The sequence below is a fragment of the Eurosta solidaginis genome, chromosome 3 (genome assembly GCF_040869045.1).
Source record: "Eurosta solidaginis isolate ZX-2024a chromosome 3, ASM4086904v1, whole genome shotgun sequence".
Classification (NCBI taxonomy): Eukaryota; Metazoa; Arthropoda; class Insecta; order Diptera; family Tephritidae; genus Eurosta; species Eurosta solidaginis.
In genome coordinates, this window is record NC_090321.1 from 5,447,001 (window position 1) to 5,470,074 (window position 23,074).

Below are 23,074 nucleotides of genomic sequence, written 5' to 3' on the forward strand. Positions count from 1 at the left end.
CCCCTCGGCAGTGTTTGAACAACACTCCGGAAGTATTGCTGCCATGAATAGCTTGTCGGCTAAAATTCAACTGCCTTGCACATCCCGTCTCGCCAATTTGTGGGAAAATGTAAAGAGGAGCACTACCCAATCTGGGAGAGAAGCTTGACCTAACTCTCTCCGGAGGTACATATATTGTATTTGCGATACTCACCTAGCCAGTTTTATTAGAGCCATAATGTTTTGTTAGCTCCGCTGCTTTTAGCGATATCAGTTGGAAGTAAGTCAAAGTTGAAGATGAAAAACTCTATTTTTCTTTTACAGCAACTCCTTTCCCCACCAACAGTTCGTTGCCCTTTGCCGTATTTCGCCACTCCAAAGGCAATTACTTTTGTACGAATAGCAATGCAATTGTTGTTGCTGTTGCTGCAAATATTGTGCGCTTTACTTTTGGTGTGGGTGGTATAAAGGATATCCGAGCTCTTTTTGGCAGTTTTTGTTGTTTTTTTTTTTTAGTTAGCTTGTTTTACGTGCCACTCACAATGCGTCTGGTCGTGTGTTTTGAAGTTGAAATTCATTCAACTCACAAAAAAAGTTCTTGATTTTGCAGCGGTTATTGCTCTGAGCTGAGGTACCTAAGTACTTGTTGTTATTGTGATTACAGAATTGTTGTTGTGTTTTGGTTTTATACTTCTTGCCGGTTAAACACGATTATCAAACGTACGCACACACTCAATAATTTTGTTTTAAATTTTAATTTTATTTTCGATCAAATTAAGCTGTTCTGCTTTTGCTCAAATATGAAATATCTCTGGTTGTTTCCTTTATTTACATTTACTTTTGTTTTTGTTGTTGTAGTGTTTAGTTTATTTACTTTCATATGTTTACATTACACATTCTGCAAAGGTTGAAGACAATTTCCGTTTGATTTGTTTATAGAATTTGCTTTTATGCCATGTCGTCATAGATTTAGTTTGGAATTTAAAGAAATTTCATGTAGCAATGCACTTGAGTGTTTTTTTTTTTTATTTTGTAGGTAATTTGAATGTTTGTGAAAACCACAGAAATTTCTCCAGACAATAATACACTTGCAAATTACAAAAAAAAAACTGATTTTATTTAATTTCACAATCCTTATTTGCTAGCTCGAGTAGAATTAGTCTACTTTGCACTCTTCGACAGCTGCTTTAAATTGCCGAATCAACTTTTTTCTTTGAATTATACGAATGCAATATTTCTTTAGTTGCATAAATTATAAGAAATTAATACATACAATTAAACGATTTTTCACCATCTACTAATTAAACAAACGAAACTTACTTTAGCGCACTTTGAAAACAAACTGAAATAAAATTTTGCTCGCATTGTTGCTTTTCCACACTTCAAAACTTATAAACTCAAAAGAGAATATGAAAAGCCGGTTTACAATCTCTTAATTCTAGGGTTGCTTTCATAAGTAAGGTAAGTGCTATTTGCTCAGTGTGGTGAATTGTGATGCACGGAACCGGATCCGGCGCACCGAAAAAAATGAGTCCGAGTCTGGGTCCGGAACAGAAAACAGTCACAAGGTCCCAAGGTACATCGGTAAGCTTACAAAAGGATAGATCGGAAATATGAACCAACCAGCCAGAGCTGTTACTGCTGCATATTTGGAATACTGAAAATAGGTATCTAAGATGTTTGACGTATTTAAGCTTGAGCACACCTCCGTGTTGGGGCGGGGGCAAGGGTTGATAAAAGTAACATCCAAATATTTAGAAACACATTTTTTCAACTAGAAACGAAAATTTATAGGCGGGTTTGCTGCTCAGTTCCAGGTGCAGAAAGCTCCCACGGCGTCAGCGCACGAACCGAGGGTCTGTGTAGTGCAACCCGTTCAAGGGGATGCCAGCGAAATTTACAGCTTTTACTAACCCAATTATCAACCTTACCTACCCGTGTTGAGTCCTGTTTCATTAGCAGCCGAGGAGACCCCAAGCTGCTAATGGAACTAGGAGGTAGAGGGCGGGAAGACCTAGAAAATTGTATGTAGTCATATTTAATCGTTCCTGAGATAGTCGGGCTTGTGCCTTGATGGTTCTTGTTACCAGAACGTACCAGATCTAAATATATCCGGCAAAGGAACACCAACATCGATAACACTCCACAAAAGCTTCGTAGAGTGTATTTTTAGCTACAACAACAACCCCATTTCTTGCAAGCCTGGGAGGCACTTAAGCCACTGCTCCTCGCCAAGCTATAGCTCCAAGGTAGTTACAATCTTCTAGGGAAGAAAAAAAATATAGATACATAGCAATTATTGAAATTGTAACGAATATCACCGAGAACAAAGACAAATCCGGGTTTGTGTAAAATACAGAACTGTGCATCATTAGCATGGTGAAAATAATAAAGTAATGTTACCATATGATTCTAAATACAATAGCCCACATCCCGTCGCAAAGATCCTGAGCCAGATAAATAATTTTTTTACATGCAATGCAACAACAACGATTTGAGCCAGATAAATCCAGATAGAAATCTGGTTCAGTTTGTGAGCCAGATAATTTGTTAATTTACACCCTAAGCTTAAACTAAGTTTGCTTAAACTCTAATCAAATTTAAACTCCAGTTAAGCTACTGAGCAATTTTTCAGTCACAGTTTAAGGCCGCCTTTGGGGTATGCTTTTTATGCGGAAACTTTGGTTTTTTTATTATCTAGATACTTTGTACATACAGCAACAGCTGGATTTTGTTTAGCCAACAAACATGTAAAAAGTTCTCCAGCGAAATATGTATCTAGTTCCGGAAGTGATATCCAACATCATTATTTAATTATTCTTATTCTTAAACCTAGTTCTCGAGTTGATATTCAACTTCATTCTCCAATCACTATCCAACTTTTGAGAAATTTTGTAAAACTAGAAGTTTTCGAGTTGATCTCCAACGTCGTTAATATTTTCCAATTATTATCCTAATTTCGAGAGATTTTGAGAAATGTACAGTTCTCAAATGAATATTAAACACGTTTCTACAGCTGATATCCTACATTGCATATCGAGTTGAAGTGGAGTTGAAAAAATCTCCAAGGTGGCACCACCAAAACCAACATCTGTTTATTATGAGAAATAAACACCTGGTTGATAGCAGTAATGAGGCGTAATTAATCAAAAATAAATTATATAGGTGGCCGCCGTCGTGTGATGGTAGCGTGCTCTGTCTACCACACCGAAGATCCTGGGTTCACGACCGGGAAAAGCAACATCAAAGCTCTAGAAACAAGGTTTTTCAATTAGTAGAAAATTTTTCTAAGCGGGATGGCCCCTCGGCAGTGTTTGGCAAGCACTCCCAGAGTATTTCTGCCATCAAAAGCTCTCAGTGAAAACTCATCTGCCTTGCAGATGTTGTTCGGAGTCGGAATAAAAAAAGTAGGTTCCGTCCCACCATTTAGTAGTAAAAATTAAAAGGAGCACGACGCAAATTGAAAGAGAAGCTCGACCTACAATCTCTTCGGAGGTTATCGCGCCTCACATTTATTTATTTTTTAAATTTTATATACTTCATTTTAGTTTCGTGAAAACACTGTAATATGGAATCTTACATTTGAGTCCAATTAGAGAACCACAAGTTCGGAATTAAATTTTTTCAACTTAAGTAATAGCATTTTTTGCTTTATAAAAAATTCCATTTTTTGCTGAGTATGCTATGATTCTCGAGTTGAGCCACTGTTTCGAAACAACACTTGAGATTTTAGAAGTATGCCTAGTTATCAACATGAGCTCTAATGGTACTCAAGCCCAAATGCTTGTTGGCTATATTCGACGCCATTTCGAACGAACGCAAATCACCTACAGTTTAACTAGAGTTTAACTCTGCTAGATCGGCTACTTAAGCTCATATTAAACTTCAGTTAAAGTGGATTGAAAAACTGCAGAACAAGTTTAAGCGTAGTTTAACTGACAAACTGAGTTGAACTTGAACTGAAAAACCGGGCCTAATAAACATACTTTTTCAAAAATAGATGGGTAAATCAAACACAACGGCGACATCGGCCTATCAGAACTCATGTGTACAAAAATATCACGAACTTAACTTTTCAAGCCTCCCAATGATCCAGAACATTGCCGTGAGAATTGAGCTAGAAAACTCACTTGATTATGGCTATAGGATCGCTCAAGCTTAGCTTAAACTTTAGTTAAAGCAGACTGAAAAACTTCAAAACTAATTGACGGCGGAGAGAAAAATCGCCTTCTTAGCAAAATCGGTTTAAATAATGCTGCCCTGGCAGTATAGCGAAAGGTTTTGGCGGCTGGATATAGTCACTGCAAAACTTGCCAACCTACTCGGCTTATGAAATTTTCTGGCGACTGGCATGATATAGAGCGGGAAGCTTAGAGAACCTTGTAGTATAATTATTACGGCTCCGACTCAGACAACACATATGTACATCAACTCTTGTTGATACCATCTCACTGTAGTCATAGGCAGCATGCTGATTTAACAGCAGCGCAAGGCATCAGTCGACAGTTTAATGTAGTTCTGGATGTAGTCGCCATGCCTAAAAGATTGCCTCCTTATGCTGGCGAAGCGTGGAAGGAGAGGAAGAGAGCGGCCTCACTCCGCTGGAAATACCAGGTGGAAAACGATTTAAATCCCTTGGTGTGACTAATTGGCGCCAGTTAACCCAACAAAGAAGCGACTGACACGCCTTGTTGGAAGGCCATAACGGTTTAAGCTGGTAAGCGCCAATTAAGTAAGCACGTCAACGGCATTTGGTAAGCCTTCTAAGCACAACTGTAAATGTTCCTAGAAGACTTTTCTTGAAATCTTTCTTTTCATTTCCTATCACTTGAAAACCGAATTTCCCAGGGAAATAAGTCAAATTTTGTTTTTATATGCAATTTTTGCCAATTGTTTTTTTTTTAAATCATATCTGTTACTATAAAAATGTGGGAAGAGCTTGCAAGCTACCGGAATCATTTCCTTCAACTCGAAGTGGATAATATGAAAAAGGAGACGCTTAACAATTTTGTGAAAACTGAATTTCAACAAAAACAAAAGAGGCGTTGCAAATGCGTTTGTCCAAATGATGATGACTGTGAGAGCTCCACCTATTTTCGAGATCATGCATCATTGGCTTACGGCTTTATTTGTATGGAGAAGTTGATGGAGAAAATGTGTAGTGATGATCCGCTGGAGAAGTGGCAGAACGTCAATTCGTTATCCGAGGTGTTGCTCAATCCATGGCAAGCACAACGCGCAATCACAGAGTATGGTGTGGTGAAGAAGTGAGTGAGATCAAGCGTATCTTTTGATGTTTAAACCTCAAATTTCAAAATAATTTAAAAACTTCGAAATTTGATTTGGTTCAGGCCGGTAGACGGAAAACTGAATCGCTTACAACAAACGGTCGACAAGGCGGTTTTATTTTATTTTAGGTATATAATTTCGCCTTACGACGACCAACAAAATAGCTCCGCGTGAAGCTGCACTTGTTGTCACAAACGTCTTTCAACTCTTACGAACTATCGAGTTTTGAACCTCTCAGCATTACCGAGCCGTTTGGCCATGAGACCCCGCCTAATGATTTTTTTTACTCCCTAAATAATGTTAACGCTTTTTAAATGGTTTTTTATACTTTCAGGTGTAAGAACATGTTTTTGCGTATACAGCTGGGTTCGCATAAGGAAAATTATCATGAGACCAGGCAATTGATGAAAATATTTTGTGAGTAGCACCCAATGGGGTCAACAAGCTAAAAATCCACTACATAAGGTATATTTTCTTTAGATCTTATTTCGAACTATTTAAATGGCGCTAAACAGATTGTGAGTCATGTGAGCTTAATTGATGAATTCTACGCGATTATATATAATCGCGAGTCGACATATTTGACGGCTTGTAAGATATTACGGAACTTGACAGAAAAAACGGAAGGTAAGGTATACATTTTAGAGATTCTAGAACAAACAAGTTGAACGTCAACACTTTTTGTTCCCATCCCTCAGTCTTGCTGCACTTACTCGAAAATACGCAAGCCTTTCGCAAGCTCGCAAAAATTTTCAGTGCTGATCCATGTACGCCTTTCTACCCCAATCCTCTGTGGGAGCATCTGTGCCATTTTTTAGAGATCGACCCTAAGCTCGGAATAAATTACGGATATTTTGAATTGTTGGTCGAACGTATCCAAAGTCGACGTCTATTTTATCATCAGATCTGTATGAAATGTTTTGCCATGTTGCTGCGTTGTGCGGAAGGTGAGCAACTTTTCGATAAAGTTGACGGCATCAAAATGCTCTACAACATAATAGCGGATGATGCGAAGAAGCTTGATAATTATGAGTTCGTTATATTGGCTTTGATGCATGGTTTGGTCAGTAAATTTGCATTGTGGCGTTGTCGTGAGTTTACAGATCTCCCAAAGCGCATCATCACATTAGCAAAATGTGAGAACAAGAATTTGCAGTTGGAGTGTCTGAAGGTGAGTACGTACTGGCTCTCTACATGCTTGATGGGTGAAAGGTTACTTAAAGCGCTCAAAAGACCAGTTTGCGTTTAGTAGTGACGTAGGAGGACACAAAGTGTAAACTAGCCAAGTTTAACGTCCGAAAACGCCGCGTGCAGAAAAAATATGGTATCCGGATAGCATGATCCTCCAGACTTATTGAATCTCTTTACGATGTATAGTGAGTTTATTAATCTTTTTTGGTTCTCTCATATCATAGGTCCTTCGTCTAATGTCGGCGATGCCATGCGTGAAGGATTACATAAAAAGTGGCTGTATGTCAGAAATTATGTCCATTAAATGTTTAAATGAACAGAATGAGTGTATTCGTGATTCGCTGGCGGAATGGCTGAATCGTGAGATTTGTGATTCGAGTGAAATGTGAATCTAAATTTTGTTACACGCTTTAAGTTTTATATTTGCAAATTTTTAATAAAATTGTTTTCGAATTGTGGATAGAGCTGTTTTTTAACGACATTGTCGCTTTCGCATTGAATATCTTCTTTGGAGGCCGAAGCAGTGGCACGCGAACCTATTGGTCTATAACAAAGTTAAACTATCGCTATCTAGTGACCGAAAATAGGGCAGTGAAGCCGCTGAAATTGCGCTAATTCCTGAAGAGATGGAAGCGAACCAGGCTACGCCACAGCTGAACAACCAAAAACCAGACACATCATTGTAGGTAATAAAGGAGCATGGGGAAAATAGAATGTCCACGATTCTGGCCTAGAAGAGTAACCGATACCCATATCAAGGCGACGGAGCTTATCCGCCTCTTTGTCTCCCACCTTCGGTTGCAGAAGAAAATACGCGATAATTAACCGCAACAATCTGAATTTCGTCAGTGGTATCCGACTCGCTGTGCTACCGGAGAAGTATACTGTAGCCTTCCTCAGTAAGCGAAATTGAAAATATACCAAGGAGCCGTCATGGATGAAGTCTTCACAAACAGGAAATGATTTAAATAACTGCGGGAAGAGTTTAGATATTGATAAAGCCATAGACAAAGTGAGTCGACTTAGAATTTATCCAATTTGAATGTGAATGACACGAGACGTATATGAAAATAAGAAAACTATCGGAGCTAATCGGATTTGAGTTTAACAAATAGGCTGTAGCTAAACTGTCGATCTCTTCATCAACGAGCATATGTCACCTCAGAAATCATAGAAGTCTTTGCGAAGGGAGATGTGGTAGTCGTATTAATATGCCTCATGAAAGTTGTCGGTGAGAAAGGAGAAAGGAAGACCTACTAAACTCTCGCCCAGAAAGCCAAATGTTTCTTTCATACGTTCCGCTAGATATCATATATCTTTTGGCTTTGAATTTAATCTCTTTTCCTAATAGAACAATTGGTTGGGTTGGTTTAGCTAAGCGGATATAGGAGCGTTAACTTTTACAAGGTTGCTAAGATGATGTAGCCTGAACTTAACTCTTCATCGCAAGATCGGTGGTACAATGTTCTTCAATTAAAAAACAGTTTTGAAGGTCAGAGTTAAGTATCGAGTTTATAATTCATGGACTGGGAGAAAAGAGAACAAACCTTTAGCTCGTCGATAAATGTCGGTAGCACTTTGATAACAAATCGATACTTTTTGGATACGAAACAACACAACTTTTCGATAAAAATTGGTATTAAAAATTCATGAGCTTAACACTGGCTTATGTGAACTCTTAATAATAAGTATCATGAATTCTTAATAATAAGTATAAACTGAACACACCATTAAAACAAACAAACAAAAAATGGTATTTTTGCGAAAAATGTCGATAAGTTTTAGTTAACAAATAAATTACCAATCGCTTACGTTTGATATCGATAGTAACATAACAATTCGAAAAAAATCGATAGATTGGCGATATATAGCTGCAAATCGATAACAAATGGTTAACAAGTGGATAGCTCGTCGAAAAGAAATTGCTAACACGCCCATAACTCGTCAATAACAAATCATCGATCCATTGACACCGCGATAAAAAAAAATTGATAGCACACTTGCATTACATTCTCTATTCACCCATCCAACATAATACTCCCACTTACCTTACGCTTACATTCTGGATTACCTCATACCGTGAGCAAATATGTTTACATATCAAAAATTAACTGTAAGTACCCATATAAGTAATTATGTACGTAGACAAAAAATGTAAATCCCATATAACAGACAGTGCAATGAGTAAAAGAAGCAATGCTTCCTTAAGGTACTTCACCTCGATAAAAATAAGTCAAAAACAAGTAAGGAAGGCTAAGTTCGGGTGTAACCGAACATTACATACTCAGCTGAGAGCTATGGATACAAAATAAGGGAAAATCACCATGTAGGAAAATGAACCTAGGGTAACCCTGGAATGTGTTTGTATGACATGTGTATCAAATGAAAGGCATTAAAGAGTATTTTAAGAGGGAGTGGGCCATAGTTCTACAGATGGCCGCCATTTAGGGATATCGCCATAAAGGTGGACCAGGGCGGAATCTAGAATTTGTTTGTACGATATGGGTATCAAATGAAAGGTGTTAATGAGTATTTTAAAAGGGCGTGGGCCTCAGATCTATAGGTGGACACCTTGTCGAGATATCGCCATAAAAGTGGACCAGGGGTGCCTCTAGAATTTGTTTGTACGATATGGGTATCAAATGAAAGGTGTTAATGAGTATTTTAAAAGGGCGTGGGCCTTAGTTCTATAGGCGGATGCCTTGTCGAGATATCGCCATAAAGGTGGACCAGGGGTGACCCTAGAATTTGTTTGTACAATATGGGTATCAAAAGAAAGGTGTTAATGAGTATTTTAAAAGGGAGTAATCCTTAGTTCCATAGGTGGACGCCGTTTCGAGATATCGCCATAAAGGTGGGCCAGGGTGACTCTAGAATTCGTTTGTGCAATATGGGTATCAAACGAAAGGAGTTAATGAGTATTTTAAAAGGGCGTGGGCCCTAGTTCTATAGGCGGATGCCTTGTCGAGATATCGCCATAAAGGTGGACCAGGGGCGACTCTAGAACTTGTTTGTACGTTATGGGTATCAAAAGAAAGGTGTTAATGAGTATTTTAAAAGGGCGTGGGCCCTAGTTCTATAGGCGGATGCCTTGTCGAGATATCGCCATAAAGGTGGACCAGGGGCGACTCTAGAACTTGTTTGTACGTTATGGGTATCAAATGAAAGGTGTTAATGAGTATTTTAAAAGGGCGTGGGCCTCAGATCTATAGGTGGACACCTTGTCGAGATATCGCCATAAAAGTGGACCAGGGGTGCCTCTAGAATTTGTTTGTACGATATGGGTATCAAATGAAAGGTGTTAATGAGTATTTTAAAAGGGCGTGGGCCCTAGTTCTATAGGCGGATGCCTTGTCGAGATATCGCCATAAAGGTGGACCAGGGGTGACCCTAGAATTTGTTTGTACAATATGGGTATCAAAAGAAAGGTGTTAATGAGTATTTTAAAAGGGAGTAATCCTTAGTTCCATAGGTGGACGCCGTTTCGAGATATCGCCATAAAGGTGGGCCAGGGGTGCCTCTAGAATTTGTTTGTACGATATGGGTATCAAATGAAAGGTGTTAATGAGTATTTTAAAAGGGCGTGGGCCCTAGTTCTATAGGCGGATGCCTTGTCGAGATATCGCCATAAAGGTGGACCAGGGGCGACTCTAGAACTTGTTTGTACGTTATGGGTATCAAAAGAAAGGTGTTAACGAGTATTTTAAAAGGGCGTGGGCCTCAGTTCTATAGGTGGACGCCTTGTCGAGATATCGCCATAAAGGTGGACCGTGGACCAGGGGTGACTCTAGAATTTGTTTGTATGATATGGGTATCAAATGAAAGGTGTTAAAGAGTATTTTAAAAGGGAGTGGTGGTAGTTGTATATGTGAAGGCGTTTTCGAGATATTGACAAAATGTAGACCAGGGTGACCCAGAACATCATCTGTCGGGTACCGCTAATTTATTTATATATGTAATACCACGAACAGTATTCCTGCCAAGATTTCAAGGGCTTTTGATTTCGCCCTGCAGAACTTTTTCACTTCATTCTACTTAATATGGTAGGTGTCACACCCATTTTGAAAAGTTTTTTTCTAAAGTTATATTTTGCGTCAATAAACCAATCCAATTACCATGTTTCATCCCTTTTTTTGTATTTGGTATAGAATTATGGCATTTTTTTCATTTTTCGTAACTTTCGATATCGAAAAAGTGGGCGTGGTCATTGTCGGATTTCGGCCATTTTTTACACCAATACAAAGTGAGTTCAGATAAGTACTTGAACTGAGTTTAGTTAAGATATATCGATTTTTGCTCAAGTTATCGTGTTAACGGCCGAGCGGAAGGACAGACGGTCGACTGTGTATAAAAACTGGGCGTGACTTCAACCGCTTTCGTCCTTTTTCACACCGTCCTAGAATCTAAGCCCCTACCAAATTTCACAAGGATTGGTAAATTCGACTTATGGCATTAAAAGTATCCGAGACAAATTAAATGAAAAAGGGCGGAGCCAAGCCCATTTTGAAATTTTCTTTTATTTTTATCTTTTATTGCACAATATCATTAGTGGAGTCGAATGTTGACATAATTTACTTATATACTGTAAAGATATTGAATTTTTTGTTAAAATTTGACTTTAATAAAAATTTTTTTTTAAAGTGGACCACGCCCACTTCCGATTTTGCTAATTTTTATTAAGCATACATATAGTAATAGGAGTAACGTTTCTTCATCATGATATCTTCAACGACTGCCAAATTACAGCTTGCAAAACTTTTAAATTTGCCTTCTTTTAAAAGTGGGCGGTGCCACGCCCGTTGTCCAAAATTTTACTAATTTTCTATTCTGCGTCATAAGGTCAACTCACCTACCAAGTTTCATCGCCTTATCTGTCTTTGGCAATGAATTATCGCATTTTTTCGGTTTTTCGAAATATTCGATATCGAAAAATTGGGCGTGGTTATAGTCCGATATAGTTCATTTTAAATAGTGATCTGAGATGAGTGCCAAGAAACCTACATACCAAATTTCATCAAGATACCTCAAAATTTACTCAAGTTTTCGTGTTAACGGACAGACGGACGGACGGACGGACATGGCTCAATCAAATTTTTTTTCGATACTGATGATTTTGATATATGGAAGTCTATATCTATCTCGATTCCTTTATACCTGTACAACCAACCGTTTTCCAATCAAAGTTAATATACTCTGTGAGATCTGCTCAACTGAGTATAATAACAAAAGCAAGATTAATTTTCAAAGCACATAATGCACTTACTTACGTATATATTTACTATAGGCAGTGCATTAAAAGCAAACATAATAAAATTAACACACATACATGGTATATACAAACGCCAAAAGCGCCGGTGAATACCCATCTGAGAGATAAGCCTAGGCAATTACGCATTACTTAGCTTAAACGCCTCCAATAAAAGCCACTGAATCTTTCAAAAGCGACATCAGAAGAAATCGAGCAGTGAGCGCGGAAACTAGCAAAACATAGACAACATGAAACTTTTAATCATCTTAGCCATCGCCTTGGCCGCTTTAGTTGCTTGCGTGACTGCAGCACGAGGATATCAACAAAATCGACCGACTGTGCGTCCACAACCACCACCACGTCCCATACGTGTACGTCGCGATGCAGAGTTAGCAAGTGACGTGGCCTCGAACGCTCACAATCTGGAATTGCAGTTCTCTAGAGATACTCCACCAAAGGGAATATTTTAATCTCCGCAGTTGTACTGAACTCATGAGATTGAAGTGGGTGCAGCTATGTAACTTAAGTTTTCTTGTATTGTACTACCAACAAATAAAAATTTAATTTTCAAAATAATCAAAGGATATATTGTGTTTTTTATTTACATTGTGCAACAGTATTTTTTGGCACATTATCTTCAACGCACTTCCTTGCTATGGCCATTTTAGGTTTTGAAATAACTTTTTTGACTAAGTGCTCAAATTAAATGAAAATAAGGTAAAACACATACTACACTTGTGCTTTGACGGGAGTTCGATCCGGAAAGGGCGGACATGGTAGGCGGACATGGTAACCCTGTCCAAAGCAGCGAAAAACTGGAAGAAAAATTGCGTAAATTGCCGCAGTGTCTATGTTTACAATAACGGCCAGTAAGGTGTCGCAAGCACTGCATCTATAAGTGTGTTCACACTCTAACAACACTAAACCTTTTTCAACTATATTTGAGAAATGGGCAAATGAAGTTGAGAAAAGGTCAAACATATTATTTGAGAGCTGGTCAAATAAGTTAAAGAAAAGGCAAATGTATTTGAGAAAATGACAAATGTATTTGAGAAATGGGTAAATGAAATTGAGGTAGGTAGGTTGAACTGGCCGGTCCATAAGGACCTCACATAGACTGATTGAGTCCGTAGTGTTACCAGAAGTTTGTTTTAACGACCAAACTGAAAAACCCTATCAAAAACCAGGACCTATGTTATAAAATAACACCGTCCTCTTGGCAAATACTAGAAGCTTCCTAGGACTTAAGCCACTTGCTGCTTGTAGATCTGACAGCTGTATCACTCCTAATAGCTGGAGTCTTAGCCTGGCAAGTGCAGGGCATGAGCACAGAACGTGCTCGATCGTTTCCTCCTCCAACCCGCACTTCCTACATCTGCTATCACTGACCAAGCCTAGTTTAAAGGCATGTGACGCCAGAAGGCAGTGTCCAGTCAGAATACCCATCATGAGTCTACAGTCCTCTCTTTTTAATGATAGGCGCAACTGTGTTAGTCTAAGGTTGTAAGAAATTGAGAAAACGTCAAATTTATTTGAGAACTGCGCAAATGAGTTTCAGAAAGGGAATATGTATTTGAGAAAATAGTAAATGTATTGACAGGTGTGTTTGAGACACGGACACGTGTATTTGTAGAAAAGCAGATGTGTTTGAGTAAGGGACAAATGTATTTGAGAAATGGGTAAATGTATTTGAGAAATTGATTAAATTAATGTTTTTGATTTTTTCTCAAATTCACTTGCCCTTTTCTCAAATATAGTTGGAAACGTGTAAAAAGGATTTTTTACTATATTGGGCTCCCTATAATATGGACATAAATGGTAGCGAACGAGCTAGCAGCGCGGCACCCAACCCTCGAAGGATATACGATTGGCATTCCAATTAGATTTGATGCGATAGAAATTAGGCAAGAATTGTATATGATAAACTAGGCAGGAAAGGAGTAAAACCGAGCGCATTGATGCAAAGTGTCAAAGATCGAGCTTATGTCTTATTATATTAGACTAAAAAAGTTGAACCAACGGCACTGTAGGCTCATGATGGGAGTTTTTATTGGATACACTGCATTTTGGCATCACAAAAACATGAATATGGCTGGTTAGCGACATCAGGTGTAGGAAGTGCCCGCTGCAGAAATAAACTCACGAGCGTACCTTGCGCTCGCCAGATTAAACCCCTAAGTATGAGGAGTCTCAGATGTAAAAGGTGCAAGTAGGGTAAGCCCTAAAGAAGAGGTCTTTACGGACCGGCCGGTCATAAGCAACCTTATGTAAGTGAACTCAAATATTTGGAATGAAAATTAAATAGCGATAGTAAAATCTTTGCCAAACTCGTCTAAAATCTACGAGCCCTGTTTATTGCGTTAAAGGTCTCAATTTATTCGCAAGAAGTTTTACAAGAAAGTTTTAAGGGACCAAAATGCGACAGTTCCTAAGAGATTTGGTAGCATATATAGAATGACCTAAAATATGGAAAGAGCCGCGATAATATTCCGCAATTGAGTACTGCTCTGATTGGTCATTGCACCTTAATAAAAGCCAATCATCCCCTCTTAGTGATAACTGAGACTAACGGGAGCTCCACGAATATAAAGTCTTTCTCCACATGTTTTTGTCTTTTACTCCTCCATCATCAAATTTAACCAGCGCACAATACACTGTACCCGGTTTTTTAATTACTCATAAAAAGCGCATTGGTTAAGTATAAAAGAAATAACTTACCATCATTTACTTATATATGATAGTACACCGCTTAAAAACTTCCTTTTTCACATGCTCGCATTTCTCCTTCACAACAGCTGTTTGCTTTGTCCCAAAATAACCGTTAAAAATTTCTCACAACTTCACGAAACAGAACCAGCTGCCAAAAAGCTATTTCCTAAGCTTAAAAAGCTTTTGCTTTGCCTTGCACAACCGTTAGTTCGCTCTCACATGAGTGTGGCCGTTATTTCACAGCTCTCTAGCGGCACCTAAGTAACTAACAGTAAATGCATAAAAGCTTTACCGTTTGCACTCACACGCATATTATTAAACATATTCGGTCCAGCTGCTGGTGCCGAAATACAGCGCTCTCATCATTCGAGCTATTTAAGCAACTGTTTTATGATGGAACAATTTAGTTCGTGTTGCAACGGTTGCGAGTTCGTTTTGCGCGGAATTATGTGTGTCTAAATACGCGCGCGGTGTCCTTTGCTTTGCTGGGAGTGTTTGTGTATTATTTTGTGTGCTCAAAAGTGCTCCTTTGCTAAAGCACCACAACCTTGCGGACTCTTAAAAAAAAAATATAAAAATTGTTTGCTTTGAGTGGCAAGGAAACGAGCATTTGTGATTTTTTTTTTTCAGTCGTACTCGGTATTCTACCAGATAATTGGCTACGCGCAATGCAACGCGACGAGACGTTAGAGGCCGCAAGCCGACGTTCTCCAGCTGTTACTGTGCAAATGGTTATTTACTGATATTTATTTTCATTTAAGCTGTAAATTCAAATATTAATTTAATAATTTAAGTTGCCCTCATACTCATTCGAACACACTCATCCTCTTCAAAGAAGTTGACTCATTATGCGATGTTGTGAAGCTTTAAAAATTTTCACACAAATCTCTCTTGACGTGCCCGGTTTTCGTGCATTCGTGCCAGTTGATAATTTTGTCGATGATGTGGAGCTCGCTGCTGCTGGTCGATTCAGTCTGTCATTGACTTTCGTGCTGTGTAAGTACGCGTAAATGTGACGCTTAGCTGGTGTTCGTTAAAGCGTATTTTCGCGCAGCTAGAGTTCGGACGCATATTCACATCCTGTTTGTGCGGCCTTTATATGGGGTGGTTTGCATTATTGTGTGTTAGTATGGCGCTGGAGGAAATATTTGTTTGCAAGCAATTAAAATTTTTCGCTTAACTGGTGGTGGGAAGAGGGGGTGCGATTTTTTTTCAATGCCGTAAGCGCCGTCCCTGAGATCTCTGTTTCAGCATCCAGTTGTATGCGAGTTGTGAAAAGAAATATTTAATAAAAAATTAATGAATATTGTGGAAGGAAGATGTGAAGGAAGAGTTTTACAATCAGACATAAACTTCTATAACAGTGAAATATTCCGAAAAAGATCTTGTAAAGTTTTTTCACAAAAAATTTGTTTTAAAAAAATATATCAGTGATACTAACGGCACATGCAAATAGGAGAAAGGAGCTGCTGTGATATACACAATTAACAATTGTTAAAAAACATAATTTTCTCAAAAAAAAAAAAAAAAAAGGTTTTAAAAGAATTATAAAAAAAATTAAAAAAAATGTCTTATTATATATGTTTTTCTATGCAAAAAAAAAAAATAGAAATCAATGTTTAATGGATATTAATATATACCAAAACAAACTTGCTAATATAACAGTAGATAACTAAAACTGGCGTTGAAAATCCAGGCAATATAGAAGTGTATCTTAATTGTCATTTACTTCGAATATGGAAATGTTTGAGCAATCAGTCAGCAATCATTGAGTAATGTGGAATACTTAAGTCGAATATTCAACTGACATCAAGTTCTGTTCCTTTACCGACAAGGAAGGCAGTAGGAAGATGAGATGTTGCAGTATTTCCTTGCATCTGCCCCGAATTTGCAATACGGATTTTAGGACCGTAGAGTAACTTCTGGCTTTACTGCCTTCTCTGTCTTGAAGAGAATGAGATGGTGGAACATTCTCTGTACGCTGCTCCTTTTATGCTAGTATTAGGTATCACCCTGATCATGAACTGTACGAGCTTTACGCAGACATAAACACCAACATAGTCTAGCAAATTAAAACGCAGGGACTAGCTTGTCCATATTGTAAGAAAATATTTTTATCAGAACCCGCCTATGTAAGCGGAGGAAAATGGCGGCCCACACTGCGCTGGAAGGACCAGGTGAAAAACCATTTCAACTCACTTAGTGTGACCAATTGGCGCCAGTTGGAAGAGAGAATAAGATTGATAGATACGCATATTAAGTAATTTTCTTGAAGAATATGGGCCCCTAACTGCATAGCCAATTGCCTCTACTGTTGCTTTAAATTTTTTTATGTTCATGTCTCGTACAAGACGGAAACTGAGTTGCTGAGCCGTCAAGTGATAGCAGATGCCGTTAGTATTGAATGCTTCCGGCAGAGGAAGTCTTAGAAACTAACTTCAACTCTTTTATGGACTTCGACTTTGCTAGTGCAGGTTGCCACAGCACAGGGCGTATCAATGCTGCTTAGGTTCGGTGTACTACTTTGGTAAAAAATCCTAATTGTTTCCTTATTGTACAGCTGTGCGACTTATGCCTTTTTCGCCCACTCTGCTTTATGGTCATTACAGAGTAGCCTTTTCTCAAATTTGCTAACAAATACTTGACTTTTTCTCTCTAAACCAGGGATTTTTACCCCCAATTTAAGGTGGTACGAGTATTATCCCTTACGACTCTTCACGTTGATGAGTGATAAGAGTTAGTTAATAGACACCATTAAAAGTAGAGGAGAATGAACATCCCTCATTCGGGGTGGCTGTGTTAACCTACTCACGGATGGTATTTTAACCTTGTTTCTTGCAATAGGTTGCGGCACAAGGTTATCGAAGCCACCTTCCATCTCCAAAAACTATTCCATCGAGTACTTCTTAAGATAAAGTGAACTACCAATAACAGACCAAAGGGTGCGAAGCTCTCTTTACATTGAGCTTGTGCCGGAACTAGCGGTTTACCGACCTTCTGATATTATCATCAACGAGTTTTTCTTAAGTTTTAAAAAAAAAGAAACCAAGAATCGTTACAAGGGCTTTCCTGACTTTAGTTTAATAACTACCTTAACAATGTTTTAAAATAGGGAGCAATATTAAGAAAAGTCGAGAGTGTTAAGAGGCAAAGGAGAATAAAATTTTCGATATAAATACTTCTGTCTGGTCTCATAGTATATTCGTTTTATGCTATTTAATGTTTCCTGACACTCTACAACCTCAAGCTATTTTGGAGCTATGGCCCCCTGCATTAGTGTAACGCAGTTTCGTCTTATTTAATCCCACAAAAATACCAATAATAATATTTTTAAATAGAAACCACTTTCGATATATTTGCATACACATTCCTAAAGGACCTAAACCTTACCTTTTGTCGTGTGCTTTTATTCGCGATTAGCTCTCTGTGCGCTTCCGCCACGCGCTTCATCAGCAGGGGTACCAATACCTCCCCCACCCTCTGATAAGCTGTGATAAGCTCCGCTGTTTACATTTTTGAGTTCAACCGAAATTTTGTTTTATATACCTTTTCTTGTTGCTCTATTTACTAGCTGTGAATTGTTATTTTTATGTCCTATCAATAAAGACTCCTACACACATGCACACATGTCGAAAGGATGACATTGGTTGCTACTTGTAGTATGAGGAGGCTCCTGTGAGGTTGTTGAAAAGGATATTAATATTTCTGTGCGTTGTGTTGTTGTTGCTGTTGCTAAATTAGGTTGTCAAAAATATATTGTAAAATTGAAGCTTTTGAATGTAATAACCGCATGGGGGAGACACGTGTAGTTGTATGTTTATATATGTGAAGCGGTTTATATGGTTTAAGCTTAAAATGGCAGCCTGTAGATGTAACGGGTGTTTCGCCTTTTAAACTGTGATATGCAGATATGAGCCGTATATTTTAAGGACTAAGTATTTTCCTTTTAACGAACTTCATTTATTTTTATGCACTTTTAAGCACCAACTTTTGAGTGCTCGATGGCCTTACGCAGAGGATGTACTTTGACTTAATAAGCAATCAAACCCGGTTTTGTTGGTGTTACAATTTTATGCCATACATATTTGCATATGACAATATCCATGTGTATTATTGTTGTATTAGCGCCTAAAAAAATAATCACAAAATGAGACTGAAGATGGCACAATGCCATGCTTAAAAATCTACAAGGGATGACAAAAGGCCTTCCAATACTCATCAATTGCACGAAGTATTTTAAATCATTGCCATTGCGTTCTTCAAAAACGACAGTCACGAGTATGTTGATGATGAGCCCACAAGAGCTTTTGAGCATTCAAGTTCTTGTTTTTGGTAGCCGTTTATTTATGATTAGCTGTTACTGCTTAGATACAAAGAAGCAGAGCTGGTTGCCGGCTATTAAAATAACTTATTGCTGATATTCCCTGATATTATAGCGCTTTTCAGTTAATAAATATTCGTTCTTAGCACATGCTTTCCCCTCAAATTTTGAAAGTCCGCTATGAGTGGTTGAACGTCCTCACAATAGGTCAAGTTACTTTCCACATGCTTTTTCCAGCTTCCCGTAGGCATATTTATAGAAATATTTAAGGTCCGCCTAATCTTATTTCAATTTTAGTTTTTTTACGTGCTGCTAAATAGGACTCTATTCCGCCACTTTAACCTCCTACAAAGTAGTCTTCAACTTTCATATCACCGCTTTACCTTTTGCCGGTATGTGTTAAATGAAACACAAACAGCGATATCTGCCTATCACAACTCATGTATACAAAAATACCACCACTTCTGCTTCTCAAGTCTCCCAATGATCCAGAGCATTTCCTTGAGCATTGAGCGTGATACGAAGCTAGGAAAATTACTGAATGGTGACTACTGTAATGTCTTTCAAACGTCGGTCCCGCGAAAAAGGATGTCGCGTAAGGGATGCCTTAAAGTCCACTAAAGGTAAGGGATTTTCAAATTTTGGGCAAAATGCAATTGAGGTTTTAAGTTCTGGAAAGAAGAACTAAACCTGAAGCTTGTCGTTGAACAGAGGGATTTAAGGTCAGCTAAGTAAGCAAACACACTACTCCTTCTTAAAAATGAAATACCTAAATATTTGGCACAATTTATCACCGAGGAGATTTAGGTCGAGCATCTGTTCCAATTTGCGTCGTGCTCCTTTTTTAATTTTTCCCTACAAATAGACGGGACAGGACCTACATGTTTTATGTCGACATGAATTTCTACTGAGAAGCTTTTCATGGCAGAAATATACTCGGAGTGTTTGCCAAACAATGGTGGCCGCCAGATTCTTCTAGCTGGAGAACTCTGCCAGACGATCTGCTGAACACATTTGGTTTGGTAAAGTTCACTTATCAAGGGTGATTGGTGTTGTTGTGTATAATAATCGATCACTTCATGCTTCATATGCTAAGTACCTCGGTATAAGGTTAATCAAACCACTCAAAGGCTTTCATCGAATTACTTCATGCTTAATATGCCACATTTTGACTGAAAAAGACGAAGATACCGCGGCATCAGTTCGATAGGATCCCCGACAATCTTTTCTGTCAGGTTCTAAGCTTATCAGCAATTTTCGTCATGAACTCTCTTCTACCCAGGCGCAACTGAAACTCAACCTAACAAGTGAAACCTGCATGAAACTCCGCGGTGGATACGTAAGACTTGTAGCGAAGTCTCCTTAGTATGTGACTTACTAAATACTGTTTGCACCAATTACTAGAATTTATTTGGAAAACAGCAACCTGTATGAAAATTAATTAAAACTTTCAGATATTCAGTTTATATGTGTTAATAGGAAATAGTTTGTAGAAAAAAGGCTGAACAGACTTTTAATTGACCTTTTAGAGCACTTTTGCGAAAATATTTAAAAAAAAAGTTACTTCATCCCTCTAAGCGTTTCGGCGTTATTTGCACCTTCCTCAGGGGGTCTTTGCAGATAACTTTACAAAATTGCGCTGACCTCATCCGAAACATAATAATCCCTCATGATGGCGCAGTAATGATGCGTAAGATGAGGATGAAACAACTTTGTCTTTGCTATTTAGTAATCGGCTTAAAATCTCAAATAAATATTTAGCATAAGGTCAGCAAAAAAAAAAAAAAAAAAAGAAAGAAACAAATTATAAATAAGTGCGCAAACGAGTTTCAAAAGGTTTAACAAATTTTGGCCATTTTATCGATTCTATTCTAGGGTGCTAACACTCCATCTTCTTCTTATCAATCTCTTAATACCTTGAACAACCACAAAAAAGTTCAAATCCACAACAAACATATGCCTTCTTGATGTTAAACTAATATTTCAACTGAAATAGCGAAAAGATCAAAGATTACAAAAAGAACTTCAAGCTTTTCAAGTACTTATCTTAACGTAAATCTTGGCGCTACGCATAGGGAAGAGAAATCAGAAACAGATTTTTTTGTCAGTTCTTATAATTGTTATGCTTTTTGCTCTTTGATGCTGGGCAGCCATGTTGGATTAAATATTTTTGTTGTTTCTTTGTGCTATCACAGCAGATAATCATTGACAAGATTGTATACACAAATATACAAAATTGTTGCAGCTAAAAAAAGGTATGATATTAAGAATACATCTTTCTGTACACAAAACTACACTTAGAATAAACAAAAACACTAAGGCCCAGTTTTTCAATAAAAGTTCAAATCAGTTTGTCAGTTAAACTACCCTTAATTTTGTTTTACAGTTTTTCAGTCTGCTTTTACTGAAGTTTAGGCTGTGCTTGAGCGACCGATCTGACAGGGTTAAACTTTAGTTAACCTATAGCCATAATCCAGTGAGTTTTTTAGCTCCGTATCAAATTCAATTCTCACGGGAATGCTCTGGATCATTGAGAGTCTTGAGAAGTAGAGCCCGTGATATTTTATTAAAGGAAGTGTTGCCAAACCAAAGACAAAAAATTAACAAATTATCTGGCTCACAAATTGATCCAGATTTCTATGTGAATTTATCTGGCTCAAATCGTTGTTGTTGCATTTGCATGTAAAATTATTTATCTGGCGCAGTATCTTTGCGACCTGATGACCCCTTCTCAGTTTTTTGCGCTCGTTCGAAACGGCATCGAATGTACCCATCAAGCGTTTGGGCTTGAGTACCATCAGAGCTCATGCTGATAGCTAGCATACTGCTAAAATCTCCATCATTGTTTTGAAACAGTTGAGAGTCGAAGTAGGAAATTATTGTACAAAGTAAAAATGCTCTTTCTTAAGTTGAGAAAAATACACTTCGCAACACTACAGTATTTTCACGAAAATAAATTAAAACATGTATAATTTTTTTTATTTATAACGCTTTATTAATAACGTTTATTTCTCACAATTAACAGCAGCTGGCTTTGGTGGTACCACTTAGGGCAAGTTTTTTTTCAACTCCACCTAAACTTTGTATCGAATGTAGGATATCAACTGGGGAAATGTGATGGATAATCATTTGACGGCTATAAACTTCACAAAATCTCTTAAAGGTTGTATAGTGATTGGAGAATGATGTTGGATATCAACTCCAGCACTAGATTTTGCAGTTGGTCGATAGATGGTTTTGCAAAGGCATCGACGGTTGTAGAAATATTTTTTCCATGTTTGTTGGGTAAACAAAATCCAGCTGTTGCCGTATCTAAAAATTATCTAGATAATAAAAAATCAATGTTGCCGAAGAAAAAGTTTACCCCGAAGGCGACCTAAACTGTGACTGAGGAGCTGCTCTGTATTTTAAAGGGAGTTTAAATTTGCCCAGAGTTTAAGCAAACTTAGTTTAAGCTTAGCCTAACCAACTACTGAAAAACCTGACCTAAGGATAATAAAATGAAAAAGCAGCTGTGAGTTTTGTTCCTTTTAAAGATAATAATGAGAAAGTGAAGATAATAAAATACAAAGACAACTTACTAAGAAAACTGACAAAAAATTGTTAGTATAAGTACAATCCCAATAAAAAAAAGTGTAGTATTTTTTCCTTCTGTATGTTTGGAACAAATTTTTTGGACAAAATTCAACAACAAAATAAAAATTTAGAACCAAGTTTTTATCAAAGAAGTACATCTCGTTTGGTATAATTTTTTGACGCTTAGCATTGTTAAAAGTAGGCGTGGCTTTCCGTTATAATGAAAACATATGCACCGATTTTTTTCACGATCGATAAACTGTTCCCGAAACATAAGAATATGCTTGGACTGAAACGAGGCGATACCACACACACTATTCAAAATATTTTAATTTCTTGCATTCTTGTAACACTGTACAACCGTAAGTTTGTAATTTTCTGATTGGTGATATTAGATTAGGTTAGGTTAGGTGGTAGCTGCCCTGATAAGGAAAGCTCACTTGGACAACACGAAGGTCCGTTGTGAAACCACATATAACAAAAATATTTTCTAGGATATCAAAGTTGTAACCATTTAAAATTTTTTACATCTTCACCAAAGACCCTTTTGTAACTCAAAATATTTCAGTGAAAATAAAAATAGCTAAGACGTTCTGCACCATAGCGGAACGATACAAGGTGGCAGCATGGTGACATACCTACAAACATAAATAAAAATTTCATGTACTTTGTTTTTGTAAATTCGATGGACAAATGTCAAAATCGTACTGCGCCGTATTTTGATGTATCAAATCAAATAAAAAAAGCTTAAAATCAGCTGT

At 37.8% G+C, this 23,074-nt stretch overlaps 3 protein-coding genes across 7 annotated transcripts in view; 2 read left to right on the forward strand and 1 right to left on the reverse strand.

Moving 5' to 3' along the window:
* The window catches only part of LOC137243170 (3'-5' exonuclease Snipper-like), a 32,045-nt gene extending 30,719 nt beyond the window's left edge, over positions 1-1,326 (reverse strand). The window contains exon 1 of the mRNA XM_067770527.1: positions 194-1,326. Coding sequence (XP_067626628.1) covers positions 194-216 — 23 coding nt within the window. The 5' untranslated portion in view covers positions 217-1,326. The remainder of the gene's footprint in view (positions 1-193) is intronic.
* Positions 1,327-4,905: 3,579 nt separating this feature from the next.
* LOC137243171 (uncharacterized) lies at positions 4,906-6,848 on the forward strand. Its single transcript, XM_067770529.1, has 5 exons — positions 4,906-5,246; positions 5,603-5,685; positions 5,749-5,895; positions 5,967-6,439; positions 6,684-6,848. The coding sequence occupies exons 1-5, from the start codon at positions 4,906-4,908 to the stop codon at positions 6,846-6,848; spliced, it is 1,209 nt and encodes a 402-aa protein (XP_067626630.1).
* Positions 6,849-14,843: 7,995 nt separating this feature from the next.
* The window catches only part of LOC137243174 (uncharacterized), a 371,575-nt gene continuing 363,344 nt past the window's right edge, over positions 14,844-23,074 (forward strand). Inside the window, exon 1 of one of the 5 annotated variants that reach the window (XM_067770531.1) lies at positions 14,844-15,539. The gene's annotated coding sequence lies outside the window, so the exon portion shown is untranslated. The remainder of the gene's footprint in view (positions 15,540-23,074) is intronic. The other 4 variants (XM_067770532.1, XM_067770533.1, XM_067770534.1 and 1 more) reach the window with 4 other exon arrangements.

Bases quoted from the DNA above. Each gene is read 5' to 3' on its own strand.
- LOC137243171 (XM_067770529.1), top strand. From the start codon at position 4,906: ATGTGGGAAGAGCTTGCAAGCTACCGGAATCATTTCCTTCAACTCGAA. The intron at 5,247-5,602 runs GTGAGTGAGATC...TTATACTTTCAG, and splicing joins GAGTATGGTGTGGTGAAGAA to GTGTAAGAACATGTTTTTGC. The intron at 5,896-5,966 runs GTAAGGTATACA...CCCATCCCTCAG, and splicing joins CTTGACAGAAAAAACGGAAG to TCTTGCTGCACTTACTCGAA.